The sequence below is a fragment of the Mesoplodon bidens genome, assembly GCF_964165515.1.
Source record: "Mesoplodon bidens genome assembly, chromosome: 15".
NCBI classification, from domain to species: Eukaryota; Metazoa; Chordata; class Mammalia; order Artiodactyla; family Ziphiidae; genus Mesoplodon; species Mesoplodon bidens.
Window position 1 is genome coordinate 29954785 of NC_138171.1, and position 15420 is coordinate 29970204.

Below are 15420 nucleotides of genomic sequence, written 5' to 3' on the forward strand. Positions count from 1 at the left end.
GTTTTTGTTTTTGGGTTTTTTTTGCGGTACGCGGGCCTCTCACTGCTGTGGCCTCTCCCGTTGTGGAGCACAGGCTCAGTGGCCATGGCTCACGGGCCCAGCTGCTCCACAGCATGTGGGATCTTCCCGGACCGGGGCACGAACCTGTGTCCCCTGTATCGGCAGGCGGACTCTCAACCACTGCGCCACCAGGGAAGCCCGAGACTAGTTTTATAAACGATTAGTTCATAAGTGAATGTCTCTAAATTATGAGAATTCAGCTTTCCTAAGTAACCCTGTAATTGTAGGATCCTGAATAATGAATATTCAGTACAGAGGACTCTTACTGTTTACTTCAGTCAAGTGTTTTGTTTTTTTTTATAAATTTATTTATTTATTTAGTTAGTTATTCTTTTGGCTGTGTTGGGTCTTCATTTCTGTGCGAGGGCTTTCTCTAGTTGCGTCGAGCGGGGGCCACTCTTCATCACAGTGCGCGGGCCTCTCACTGCCGCAGCCTCTCCTGCTGCGGAGCACAGGCTCCAGACACGCAGGCTCAGTAGCCGTGGCTCACGGGCCCAGTTGCTACGCGGCATGTGGGACCTTCCCAGACCAGGGCTCGAACCCGTGTCCCCTGCATTGGCAGGCAGATTCTCAACCACTGCGCCACCAGGGAAGGCCAAGTGTTTTGTTTTTTAAAGAATTAGCTGTACTTAGTTTTTGAGGGCAAAACTCATAATGTACGGAAGGGTTCACAGAGAAAGTAAATTCCCTTCTTACCCAGCAACCTACTTCTTTCCCTGGAGGCAACCATATTTATCAGAGTTTTCTTCCAGATATGTGCTGAGTATTTACAAGTAAATGTGTATGTATACATTTTTCCCACAAGCAGTGGCATACTGTACCATTCAGTATACCATTCTGAATACTTGCCATTCTGTACCTTGTTTTTTCACTTAAGCCCTTTAAAAAATTTTAAAATACTATACCATTCTGTACCTTGTTTTTTTCACTTAAGCCCTTTAAAAAATATTTTTGGTGAAGCTTACTTCTTCCTTACAATCTTCTCTCATACCTTATCATCCCAATCCTCCCCTCATGCCACCTTGCTGTCTCCCTTTCTCTGAACTACGAGAGCTCCTTTGAATAACACAGGCAGTGCTTAAAATATAAGGCTTATATTTTTATTTATCTTCTTCATATATGTACAAAGATAGCATAAGGTAAAGATTAAAGCATGGGTTTTAGAGCCAAGCAAACCTGAGTCTGAATTTTCGGTTCCACTAATTATTCATGGGTGACATTAGGCAAATCGCTCAACTTTCTCTCTGAGCCCAAATTTCCTCCTCTGTCAGATGGGAACACATACCTCCAGGTTATCTGTGAAATGCTTCATCACAGGCTACAGAGATTAAGAACTCACTAAATGCAACCTGACACTACTACCACCACCATCTCATCATTTGGGAATGGGACCCCTACATGTACACCAAGGAGCCTGGACCGATCCATTCCTCAGACTGACAGAGGTGGCTGTGGCACACCTTAGCCACAGCAACAAGCAGGAAGGTAAGTCACATGACTCTCACCAGCCTAGGCTGTTGAGCCCATGGTTTAGATGAGTGGCTATCACTGGTTTGAAGGCAACTTCCAGGACCCCTGGCCCCTGCCTCTGGTCTGAGCCAGAAGTTAGTGATACTTCTTTCCTCTCACCAATCATACTTATAAAAAGTGTTTCAAAACTCTGAAGACTGAATCTAACCTCATAACCACATTCCATTCGCAATCAGGGAACAGGGGTTAGGAGCTTCATGTCAAAGGTCGTGTGTTACAATGGGGACAGGGCACACACAAAGGGTATACAATATGCCTAGGATCATAGACGTCAGGAGGTAGATAGGGCTGCTGAGCACATAATCTGCTTCCTGAGTGCTTACACACTGTTTGGGAATCTACTGGTTCCTTGGTTCTGAGACAGGAGTCCTGCTCTTTGCAGGTATCTGTTAGTGCTCCATAGAAAGTCAGTCGGCCTTAGGTAAATATGGCCTGTATGCCTCTGCACAGTGCTTGAGAGACCTCTGAGGATTCAAGGGTGAGTTTCCTCAATGGCTTCCCCTGACATCCAAGTGGTCACTTGGTGAAAGGCACACCAACTGCCTAGTTCCCCAAACCTGGGCCATCGTCCATCCTCCACTCAGTCCCTGCTACCATTTGCCTGGTTTAGACCACTGCTCTCTTTTCACTAGGTTACTGCTCATTCTCTCTACTTCCAGGCTTCCTTTACTACAATTCATTCTTCCTACTGTAGTAAGAGTAATCTTTCAAAAACATAAATCTGATCAAGTCACTTCCCTACTTAAAATATTTAATGCATTCCAATTATTTTTAGGCTGATATCTAAACTTCTTGGCCTGCTTGACCTATCTGCATGATGCACTTCCTCAGGGACCTAGTCGTACTCTAATCACCATCAGGCCTTCAATCTTGCTGTTTCTTCTGCCTGGAGCCATCTTTTTTCTCATTTTTTTGAAGGAGGGCCAACTCCTCCTTCAGGGTGTAGACAATTTGAATAGCACCCCTTCCAGAAGCCTTTCTTAATCCCCCAGGACTGGGTTACAGCAGGCATTAGATAAAGATTTGCTGAATAAATGAACGAATGAACAAAGTGTAATAAAAGACACATGCAACCTGACCTCCGAGGCAGCTGCCTAAGAAACTAACCTGTGGGTACCCATATGCCAAAAATTCTCCCACTTGCAGGTCTGAGCAAGTACCATTCATCAGACAGCCATCTGGAAAGGTTTCTAAGATTTATTAGTATATACATATTTTTGGTACAAAATTCATAAGGTACAAAAGGGTGTTCAGTTTCTTCTTCCCTTCTCTGGCACCCTGAGCCTTATTTCTCCTCCGCAGAGGCAACAACTAATAACCAGATTTGGGGTATGCCTCCTCAGATAGTCTATGCATATACAAGTACATAGGAATATACAGAACCACATTTTCTTAACAGCTTCTCCTACACTTAAAACTTCTATCCTCAAGGTCTTCAGGTATGGCCTAGATGTGGTAACAGCACAAGACTTAGGAATTCAAATGGAGAATATGTCTGCATTTTGTTTATTCTATTTTAAAAAGTTTCCTCACATGCCTTCCTTGTTCATAAGCTTTAACATTAAGATGGACCATCTGCAGTTAGAGTTTCAGGAAAGCCTCCTAACAAAGGTGACACTGGTAGTGCCTGTGCTTCCATTCCCATTTAGAAAGGTCACTCTGGAGGCTGTGGGGAGGCAGTGAGGACAGCCTGGTGAGCCTACTGCCAGAACCCCATGTCCTGGTGCAGCCACAGGAAGTGGCTGGGGCCTTTGGAAACTGAGTAAAGCAAGGCCAGGCAGCCAGGCCCAGAATGTGGCACAGTGGGGTAGCAGGCAGGGTTCTAGAAGGCTCAGCACATTCCAGAGATGGCAGTTATGGGAGCCGGTTCCTGCAAGAGGCCCATGACATTCCCAGGGGTGGAAGACAAAAATAGCTGTGGTGGATCTTGCAGTGAGGAGTCAGGAAAGGCTGAGAGAAGATCTATAAAGGCCCTAGGACTCTACTTAGCATCTTCTTGGGCAGAAGAAACTGGAGAGTCAGACTACTATGAATGTGCCAACCTGAGTGGCATGCAGCAGGGTCACAAGCACAGGCTTGGCCTGCCTGAGAAAAGGCTAGGGTCTGAGTCTCTGACAGATACCTTGCCCAAAGGCCTGCTCCATGAGTATCGTGTAGACAAACACTGTGGGCTTTGGATTCTAGGTCAGGAATTGGACATAGAAAAGGGGCTTTGCTTTGTGGAGAAACAAGCAAAAGGATTATCCCCAGCATTCCTTGGGCCAGCTATGCAATCTGCTACCTGCCAAGAGGAAATGCCATCTTCAAGGCAAGGTACAGCAGTTATCTGGAGCACAGGGTGAAGAGGCCATCATAAGCGGTTTCATCTTGCTTGGGCTGGGAGCTGCCTTCTGCTCTGTTATCAAGGAGTGGATACTCTGATTTGGCCAATGCCTCACCAGTCTGGCTGTGAGTGAGCAGGCAGCCTGGACTGGCCCGTTCCCAAGAGTGGAGAAATATCTCTGAGGTCTGTTTGACCATCCCAGTCTGGCTAAAGACTTCCAGCAGCCCAGAAGAATACAAATCTCACTTCTTTTGTCTATCTACAGATACATCTAAAAGCAGGTCATGGTAGTAAATTATCTGCGCTCTGTTTTAAAGCCAGCATTATAATGAGCCTTGCTTGTTGTTTAAGCATTGAGATTATTTCCTAATCCTTGGATTTCTGTAATACACATCATCTTGTGGCTGCAATACAGTGATTTTCTCATTGTAAAATAATCCTTTGTTGTAAAAGCAATGAATCAGGGAGCTTGACTCATGAACAGGAGCGAAGGGAGGCAACTGCTCCCTTGGGACATGAAATGTTTGTCTACCGGTGGCAGATCCTACCTCTAAGAGAGCCACCAAATCTCTGAGGAGGAAGAAATACTTGCATTTTATTTCCTCTCTCCCCAGAGGGTCCATGCCCATGGTGAATTAGGTCAGATCAGTCTATAGGGTCCTCCTGGCCCAGATGTAAGGGGAAGATGTCTACCAAGGCACTATCACTTAACAAGCCCTTTGCAGTTCAGAAAACAGCATATATGGCCTCAAGGTTATCTGTCTACATCTGATCACATTCCCAGCTTTCTTTTTTTCTTTTAGTCCTCCGACCAGGGACTGAACTCGGGCTGTGGCAGTGAAAACGTCAAGTCCTAACCACTGGACTGCCAGGGAATTCCCCTGGCTTTCTTTTTTTTTTCTTTTAATTCTTTTTTTAAAAACATATTTATTTATTTATTCTATTTTTGGCTGTGTTGGGTCTTAGTTGTGGCACACGGGATCTTTTGTGGTGGTGCACAGGCTTCTCTCTTCTTGTGGCGTGCGGGGTCTAAAGCATGTGGGCTCTGTAGTTGCGGCATGCAGGCTCTCTAGTTGTGGCTCGCATGCTCAGTAGTTGCAGCGCATGCGCTTAGTTGCCCCGCGGCATGTGGGATCTTAGTTCCCTGACCAGGGATCGAACCCAAGTTCCCTGCATTGGAAGGCGGATTCTTAACCACTGGACCACCAGGGAAGTCCTCCCACCCCCACCCCAGCTTTCTTTATATAAGCACAGAATTGACACACACTGCCTTTGAACAATGAGTTGGAAGGCAGTGTTAATGAAATATGCCTACAAAATCCCAGACAGAACTCATTCTGTCTTGGCCTAAAAGAGCTTTCCTCTTGTAATACTGGCCCAGGTTCATGGACAGTAAACACAGAACACTTGCTTAAGGTTCTTTGCCAAGGTAGCCTGATCATCTTTTTCCCAAATGCAAAAAAAGCAGAGGGGCACTGAAGGAGAAAGTGTCAAGAAGCCAAGGGGCACTAGGGTGGCAATCGTCATGTGATCGATCACTATATGATCGATCATATAGTCAGAGGGGCTTACTATAGCTCACACCCTTGGCTTTGATCATGACTTCCAAACATTTATTGAAGGACCAGACAGCTCTCTTTGGTTATCTCCTGGACCTATGTTTTCTCCTATGTAGTCTATTTCAAGGATAGGTACCACCAACCTTCCCAATCTCCCAAGCTAGAAACCTAGGAGTCATTCCACATACCCCCTTTTTCAATGTCCCCCCATCTAGTCTGTTACCAGACCCTACTGATCCAGCCCCTATAAAATCTCTTTAATCTACCTGGGGTGGACACTGTGGATAGACCCAGCCAACCTCCATTCAACTCTGCTTCTGGGGTGCAGTGCCTAGAAAGCAACAGGGGCTTCTAAAAGCTAGACTTGAGACTCCCTGGTGCAGCAGTCCAACACACACATTCTTCTCTCCAGTGACCCGGCCTCCTGCCCTGCACAGCCTCCAGCTCAGCTCTTCCCCAAGACAACAGCTCTACGAATGCTCTGTTGTCTCCATTCCCTGTGGATTGGCAATGGGATCAGCAGAGCACAACTGTGCTGGTGACACTGAGTTATTTTCTTCCATCTGATTTCTACTTGCTGGGCTATTTCAGGAAGCCCAGACCCCAGGCCTTCTGACAACAATAAGTATTTTATCACTAACTGTAGGAAATTTAGAATTTATTCTGGGTCTCCAGCCATCATAGCTAATATGACTAAAAAGTGCTGCTCCCAGGCTGCCAGATGGTAGGACAATGCAAGGTTGAGTATAACCTACAGGATGGGTGGATTTTTCTTTTCTTTTTTTTTTTTTTTTTTTTTGGATTTTTCTAAATGTTATAAAGGAGACGTGGAAAATTTCAGTATATGTAGGAGGGGACTAAGGGAGGAGGTTCTACTTGGCCATACTCTCACTCATGGGACAGGAGAAATGCATCAAAATCTTGCTGATCCACAGGCTAGGAATTCCTATTCAGTCCACTGACATTAGCTGGAAGGCTAGGGCAGACTTAAGCCCAGCTCAGAAGAGGTGTTGCCATGGCAATTTATTATCATTAAGAGACAAACTCTTGGAAGAAATCTGCCTATCAAATATGATAAAAGCAAAAAATGCCCAAGTTTTCCCTGGATCAGTTTTATTTGCTTTAGATTTCAGAATGGTAGGTGGGAGCATGAAGAAAAGTCTGTCGTGTCTAAACATAATTTGAAAGGCAGGCAAGCGAAAATAGAGCATATTGCTTACCTTGTGAACACTGGTCGAGACATTTAGGAAAGAGAAATCTAGGGAGAAAAAAGAAATATTTTAAAACCATTAATCTCAGAATTTTCATTGGTTATTTCTCACAAAAATGTGAATATCACTAACATACAAGATGACTTACTCAGTGGGGCAACTGGCAGGCAACACTGAACATTAAGGAGAGCCATGGTTATACAAAAGGTTTTCATAGCTTTGAACCAAAGTCCCCTAAGCCAGAAACCCCATAGAAGTCCCAAAGTGGCCAACTCTTGGTGGAATGTTGAAGAGGGGATACTGAGGACAGGGCCAGCTCTCAAGACTATAGGAAATGGAGAAAGAGAACTTGGTCTTCTTTTCCACCCTCCCAAAGAGATACTGTCCTGACAGTGAAGGGGAAATTTCAAAGGAAAATGAGAATTATTTTGCCTAACTGTGCCAAGGGCCTTCAGTACCAAAGTTACCATATTTCCCTTTATGTGCACAACAGAATCCTGGTTTCCCTTTAATCCTATTCTGAGCTCAAACGGTGAATGAAATGTAGGAAACTGACTGATTGGATTGAGGGTGACTAATCCAAAGTGTGAGTTAACAACTGTAGCTCTGCAGTAAGCTCCGGAGAAAAGCCCATATTCTCAGTGCTTTAAAACTTCTAAAACACCACAGTGCTCTTCTTAGAGAAGAAAGCTAACACTAATGAGAATAGCTGCCTTTTATCAAGTTCTTACCATGGGCTGGGCACTGTGCAAGCAGAGTTCATATATACAATTTTGTTCTCACATCCACCCTGTGCCTTGGGTACCTAAAAACCACAAAGAGTGGGTTTAGGTTGGCTAAGCAAGCTAAGCACTTGGCCCAAGGTCCCACATGCAGCTAGGAAATGGGAGAGCTTATACAGGGACCCAGGTTCGTTTGGCACCACAGAGCTCCTGTGCTTTCTTCCCCTGCAAATAAGATGCTTGATAAAGCCACCCTGTGAATTATTGCTGGTGTAGTTGGCAGGTATTAATGCTGTTCAAAACACTGAGGGGAGTTTCTCTCCTGCAATTTTCTTGGTGGTGGCAAATCCTCATCTTTTAATTTGATTTCTGACAACAGCCAGACACACACCATTTGGAACCAAATTTGGTGGATCAGTGAGCTGGATGAATACAACTTTGGGCTGTGGATCTAATTCACTTGCCTGACTCCTTCATGGTTTCTAAAGAATTCCATGGGAGAATCCCCATGTGCTCTGAGCAAGGTCAGGAGCCCTGGAACAAAGGAAGAGACATCCGCACCAGAGTCTCCCAAGAATAGAGCTCACTGACTTCACTGCACTCATAGTCCACTGAATGGCCAGCCACACAGCAAATGCATTCTTAGAAAAATGTCTGTCCCCATCAAGTAAGTGCGTGTGACTTTAGAGTACGTGCCCTTAAAAGCCCTTCTCAGCGTCCTGCTTGCTTTCTTGCAGCAGCCCACAGCAATTCACACCAGTGGCATCTTAGACAAGGTTGAGCAATGTTTCCCCTCAAGGCATCTTATACAATCACAGGTTGGATGCTCATGTTTTAAACCTCTGACAGGGCAGAGGGCCATTCAGCTGCTCACTTTAAACAGCTGCAAAGAAAATACTCAGAACACATGGACTTGCATATTCATGCAATTTCTTCTCATATCTTGTCATCTCTGGCATCCTGGTCCTTCAAATTCATATGCTGGCTTTCTTTACTAATCCAACTATGAGTTATCATTGCTTTTTTATAATTCTTATAAAATTACATGAATTTTTTATTACAGCACTTCCTACCCTACATCATGATTAATTGTGTACATGTCATGGGTGTGGCATTTGGAAAATTATTTAACTTTTCTGAGCAAGAGCTTCCTCATGGTAAAACATGGTAATGATGTCTACCTTAAATGCCTCCCAAAATACCTAAAGGGGATTTTGAGGTTTGAAAGGGGTAAAGCATCACAGTGTCTAACAAACAGTGGAAAACAAATGTTGGCTCACTCCTTTCCTTCTCTACATATCGTCCTCCCTGTAATATTAGTATTATTAATAATATTATAATTATTATTATTTGTGTGTGTGTGTGTGTGTGTGTGGTACGCGGGCCTCTCACTGCTGTGGCCTCTCCCATTGCGGAGCACAGGCTCCGGACGCACAGGCCCGGCGGCCATGGCTCATGGGCCCAGCCGCTCCGCGGCATGTGGGATCCTCCCAGACCGGGGCACGAGCCCATGTCCCCTGCATCGGCAGGCGGACTCTCAACCACTGCGCCACCAGGGAAGCCCTAAACTGTAATATTATTGAAGACAGACAACAACAAGTATTGGTGAAGATGTGGAGAAATGGGAACCCTCATACACTGCTGGTGAGGATGCAAATGGTGTAGTGGCTTTGGATAAGTTTGCAGTTCCTCAAAAAGTTAAATATACAGTTACCATGTGACCCAGTAATTCTACCCAACAGAACAGAAAACATATAACCATATGAAAACTTATACATTCATAGCAGTATATTTATGATAGCCAAAAGGTGTAAATAACTCAAATGTCCATCGACTGATGAATGGATAAAAAAGATGTGATATATCCATACAATGAAATATTTGTCAATAAAAAGAAATGAAACACTGACACATGCTACAACATGGATGAACCCTGAAAGAAGCCAGACACAAAAGGCCACATATTGTATGATTCCATTTATATGAAATGTCCAGAATAAGTATATCCACAGAAACTTCAATAAAGCTGTTACATTAAAAGAAGCAATATATGTGATACTATAAAATATCAAATGGTTTCCCCATCATCCAACATTTGCCCCCAAGGAACTGGTCATTTCCCAGAAGGAACAACTATTTCACAGTTTGGCATGTATCCTTTTAGATATTTTCTATGCATATACAAGCAAACATTTAAAAAATACACATTGCTTTGGTAATTTGTTTTTCTTACTTCATAAAATATTATGACCATTTTCTATGTTAGAAGATAAAAATCTACTTGATTTTAAAAAATGCCTGCATAGCAGTCCATTATATGAATATCCCCAAATTTAACCAGTCACTTACTAATTGAGCATTTGGATTATTTCCAGTTCTTTGATATTATTAATAGTGTTGTCTTGAACATTGCAGAGCACACCTGTCATATTTCAGACTGCCCAGTACCTTCTAAACACCTTTCCCAGACTTGGAATTAGGAAGCCCGTCCCTGGCGTAAATGGCAGAAAACTGCTTTTCCAGCCTTTCTTGCCGTCTGGTGCAGGCATATGGCCGAAGTTCTACCAACTAGACTCCAAGTGGCAATGAGCATGGTGAGTGAGGGAATGTATGGTAAGCAGACTCCATTTCCTGGTGGAGGAAGTGGTTGAGATATCCCCTTCACTGGGGCAGCCCTACAGGAAGTTTGAGTGTTCCACCTGGCTGCCTAGCCAATACAGCCTGACCCTCCTAGAGACTCTGCAAGCTATAATGTACATTAGTAAATTCCTCCCCAGCTAGTCATGCTGGAGTGGGCTCTACTGCTTGGAATTAAAAATTCTGCCTGAAACAAACACCTCTATACATATATATCTTTGCACATTTGTAAAAATATAACTGTATGATAAAATTTGAGCAATTGAGTGGCCATATTTATCTCCAAAGAGATTAAATCATTTTACATTCCTATCAACAGTGTATGAAAAAAAAAAAGAGTGTATAAGTGTACCTATTTTCTTACACTGTTGCAGTATAATAAATCACCCCAAAACTAAGTGGCTTAAAATAATGATGATTTATTATTTCTCATGATTCTATAGGTTGAATGGGCAGTTGTTTTGGCCTGGGGCAGCTCAGCTGGGGCTGATGATTATCTAAAATGGTCTCACTCACAGGCCCAACTGGGGTCTCAGTCCAAATGGTAGGAATGGATGGCTGGGCCTCTCTCTCCACATGGTCTTTCATCCTCCAACAGCCTAGCCCAGGCTTCTTCTTATGGTGGTCTTAGGTCCCAGAAGCAAGAGAGGGCAAACCCCAATGTGCAAATGCTTTTCAAGCCTTGGCTTGTTTCATCCTTCTTGATGTCCCACTGGCCAAAGCCAAGTCACAATGCCCAGGTGAGAAGTAGATTCGACTCTTCAGGTCTCGATGGGAGGGGCTGCTTCTGCTGTGGCCATAATTTTAATCTACCACAGTTGGCTATGTAAGGATGGATTCCTTCCTCCCTTCCTTCCTCCTTTCCTTCCTTCCTCCCTTCCTTCCTCCCTCCCTCCCTTCCTTCTTTCCTTCCTTCCTCCCTCCCTCCCCCTCCTTTCTTTCTTTCTTTCTTTCTTTCTTCCTTTTGGCCATGCCGGGCAGCTTGCAGGATCTTAGTTCCCCAACCAGGAAGCGAACCCAGGCCACGGCAGTGAAAGCACCAAGTCCTAACCATTGGACTGCCAGGGAATTCCCAGATTGTTTTTGCTTTTTAAAAATTTATGGGCTGGGCTTCCCTGGTGGCGTAGTGGTTGAGAATCTGCCTGCTAATGCAGGGGACACAGGTTTGAGCCCTGGTCTGGGAGGATCCCACATGCCGCGGAGCAATTAGGCCCGTGAGCCACAACTACTGAGCCTGTGTGTCTGCAGCCTGTGCTCTGCAACAAGAGAGGCCCGCGCACTGCGATGAAGAGTGGCCCCCGCTTGCCACAACTAGAGAAAGCCCTTGCACAGAAATGAAGACCCAACACAGCAAAAATAAATAAATTAATTAATAAACTCCTACCCCCACATCTTCTTTAAAAAAAAAAAAATTATGGGCTTAACTGGCCCACTTAATTTTTTTCTTAATGGAATGGGATTAATGTTATTTAATAACTTTCTGTTCTTTTTTTTTAGCCAAGTTTTTTTTTTTTAAATATTTATTTATTTACTTGGTTGAGCCACCGGGTCTTAGTTGTGGCACACGGGGTTTTCTAGTTAAGGCATGTGGGATCTAGTTCCCTGACCAGGGACTGAACCCGGGTCCCCTGTGCTGGGAGTGCAGAGTCTTTTTTTTTTTTTTTTTTTTTGTGCAGCACACGGGCTTCTCACTACTGTGGCCTCTCCCGTTGTGGAGCACAGGCTTCGGACGCGCAGGCTCAGCGGCCATGGCTCACGGGCCCAGCCGCTCCACGGCACGTGGTATCTTCCCAGACCGGGGCACGAACCCGTGTCCCCCGCATCGGCAGGCGGACTCTCAAACACTGCGCCACCAGGGAAGCCCGAGTGCAGAGTCTTAACTGCTGGACCACCAGGGAAGTCCCGATAACTTTCTATTCTTGATCATTAGTCCCATAATTCTCTTATTCTATTCCACATGCAGCCCCATGCACATGAAACAGAATAACTCCACAGCCCACGCACAGGGGCTAATCATTAGTTTTCCAACAGAGCATTAGTAAACCACTATAGTAAATTACTTTCTGGAATGGATTCAAAAGTAAATTTGGAAATTTCTTATTAATATCTAAAAAATGAGCAAATCAGTAATTTTGATTTATTGACAAATATTATCTTTGATCTCTTATACTTTTTTTTTTTGGCTGCATTGGGTCTTCATTGCTGCACGCAGGCTTTCTCTAGTTGCGGTGAGCGGGGGCTACTCTTCTTTGCAGTGAGCTTGCTTCTCATTGCGGTGACTTCTCTTGTTGCGGAGCACAGGCTCTAGGTGCGTGGGCTTCAGTAGTTGTGGCTCACGGGCTCTAGAGCGCAGGCTCAGTAGTTGTGGCGCATGGGCTTAGTTGTTCCGTGGCATGTGGGATATTCCCGGACAGGGGCTCAAACCCGTGTTCCCTGCATTGGCAGGCACATTCTTAACCACCGCGCCACCAGGGAAGTCCTAATCTCATACTTTTTAACCCACCTGATTTTGTCATTTATATTTTTATATTCCATAACTATAATTTATATACTTTACTCTTATTTCTATATTTAAAGAGGTTATATGCTTATCTTTAGCTTGTTTATTGATTTACTTATTTAAATTCTCTTCAAGGACATTTATTCCTCACATGCTGGCACACTCATTTATTCCACAGACACTTCATGAGCACTTACTATGTACTAAGCATTAAACAGAAATGATTTCTGTCCTCGCAAAAGCTAAATCTGTATTCTATAATTCCTCTCTTTTCTCTAATTGTCTTCATTTCTTTGTCTATTTCCTCTCAAAAATTTTTTTTGGTCGTGTAGCTTGTGGGATCTTAGTTCCCCGACCAGGGACTGGACCTGTGCCCCCTGCAGTAGAAGGGAGGAGTCCTAACCACTGGATCTCCCGGGAATTTGTATTTCCTCTCCATTTTGTTTTAGCAGTGTCTACTTTTACTTCTCACTGCTTTGAGATTTTCATTTCTATAGTGAAATTTTTATTTTCTTTCTAGGACTCTAACAGTTTATCTTTCAGCTGCTTTTGTCAGCTAAATTCCTTTCCCCCTGATCTTTTCTATTTAACTGCTTTATTTATAACCTGCACACCATAAAATTTACTCATTTAAAGTGTACAATTCAATGATTATTTTTAGTAAATTGTTTACAGAGTTGTGCAACCATCGCCACAATTCGGTTTTAGAACATTTCCACTACCCCAGGAAGATCCCTCCTCCCCATTTCCCCAGACCTTTTATATCTCTTCCTTGAGCTCTTCCCTCACCACCCTGTTAGTTTCTCTTCTCCTTAACTTTTTCTTGACGGTGTAGAAGAGTACTTGTCTAGAGTGTAACCTTTGTCTGTTCTTTGTTTATTACTATCTTTTCCTACCTTTCTATGTTAATATCTCTGGTAGTGTCTAGTCCCCTGTTGGACTCCTTTCTGCTTTCATTCATCTTTAAGTAAAAACTTCAGAAAAAGAAAAGACATGGATGGTAGAAAGAGTGGCATGTAAGACTCAATACGGCATTCTGAAGTACACTGGGGATGCTCAGCATTGACTACAATAACCTAACCTAAGGCAGAAGGAAAAATAGACCACCTTAGCTTTATTATGGGAGAGCAGAACCTAGGTCAGAGCTAAAGAGAAGGGAGAATGGTGAAGACATTTCTTGGGATCAGTTAAGGTGACTAGGGAAGTAACTTCTAATGTAAATTCTATGAGAAGTCTAAAGATATCAACTTGGGACTGAAGAAGGGAGCTTTTTCAGATGAAGATCTAAGGAGAGATCAATCAGTTACCAGGAGATGATAATAATATGGACTAGTCAGAAAAACCACATGATTACAGACCTTGGCTACATTCTACTAGGCTAAAGGGAGAGGAAGTCAAATAGCTCTATGAAGGGACACTGTAATGTTTGAAATTTCCCAGTGATGATTTCTCTCATGATGAAATAGGTATTCCAGATACCACTGGGGCAGTATAAACTGCAAAACCCACTCAGAAAGCAATTTGGAAATATGACTAAAGAGTAATAAAACTATCATACAATTAATTAATAATATATCTTTGAGGAATCTATTCTAAGGAAATTATCTGAAATTTGAGAAATTTATATGGATAAAGATGTTCTCATAGCATTATTTATGATAGTGAAAAGTTGGAGACATCCTATGTGACTAACAGTGGGGAGCTGGTTAAGACTATTATGTCCATACATGCACATAATGATTATATACCCAATCAAAATGTAACTACCACTGTAATTGCAGGAACATACATATGTTCACTTATATAACATGTCTATATGTTAACCTAAGAAGAAGGATATAAAATTATATGTATACCACAACTGTAAAAAAGCATGCATATAAAAGACCAGAAAGGAATTCACAAAAATTATAATAGTTAACATTGAGTGAGATTATGAGTGAATTATACTCAATTTTCTTTGTTGTTATTATATTTACTTCCAAAGTAGAAAAAAAAAAAAGTTCACCTGTTTGTAATGAGAATAAGTGTCATTAACTGAGGTAAGATGCTTTAAGATGGCTTAACCACATGAAAAAGTATCTGTGAGGTACTCCAAGTGCCTTGGGACACAAAGCCCCTCCCCTGCAGTAAAGAGGAAAAGAAAAGCCTGCCATAGGCATTCTTTTTTCCTGGGAGAAGCTATTTCAAGTCCCACTATCCTAGAAGGGTGACTTTTCAGTGCACAAAGTGGTGAGAAGCTGACAGTCCAAATGGTAGCTCTGAGGACCTAGCACTAATCAAATGACAACTGGGCATTTATTACATATAAGGTAGACTGATGCATTCCAAAAGATAAACACACGTAAAGATGTGTCTCCTACTGGTAGGTGGGAGAAAACTGCTTTCTGTACACTTAAACACAACACGCCCTGTGGGCCAGAGGTGGTCCTAAGTATGTACCTGTGCTCCATGTAGCAGCTCAGGGGCTCCACGCACACTGTGATGGCACCAATGGTGAAGGAGGACTTGACATTTGAATCCGGATGTATCTGCAGGGCCTGGACAACATCAATAACATCTGTGTAGCTGGGGGGGGAAAAAGGGAATAATTAGTTTACTGATTGGCGCTTTAGAGTGCGGGAAGAGGGGTATGCTTGCCGAGTGGCTGAGTAAGGGTGGAAGGAAAACCAAAAGGGGGAGACTGCGACTGGGTTCCTTGGGGTCACCCACTTCATGATTTAGAGCCCCTGGAGTCCACAGTGCTTCTGTATTTCCGAGTTCCATTAGTTCTAACTTCAAGAGTGAGTGGAAGAAAGAACCCTACTGCCCACTTCCCTTAGAGAAGCCTGCAGGTGACCCTAGGGCTCTGAGGGTGGGACCTGGTGTTTTCTTTTTT

At 43.4% G+C, this 15420-nt stretch overlaps 1 protein-coding gene across 3 annotated transcripts in view; it reads right to left on the reverse strand.

Moving 5' to 3' along the window:
• The window catches only part of DNAAF9 (dynein axonemal assembly factor 9), a 150671-nt gene that overhangs the window by 20297 nt on the left and 114954 nt on the right, over positions 1-15420 (reverse strand). For all 3 annotated transcript variants that reach the window (XM_081257891.1, XM_081257890.1, XM_081257889.1), the window contains 2 exons: positions 14985-15110; positions 6693-6730 (listed from right to left, as the gene is read on the reverse strand). In XM_081257891.1, the coding sequence (XP_081114017.1) occupies positions 6693-6730; positions 14985-15110 (164 nt within the window). The remainder of the gene's footprint in view (positions 1-6692; positions 6731-14984; positions 15111-15420) is intronic.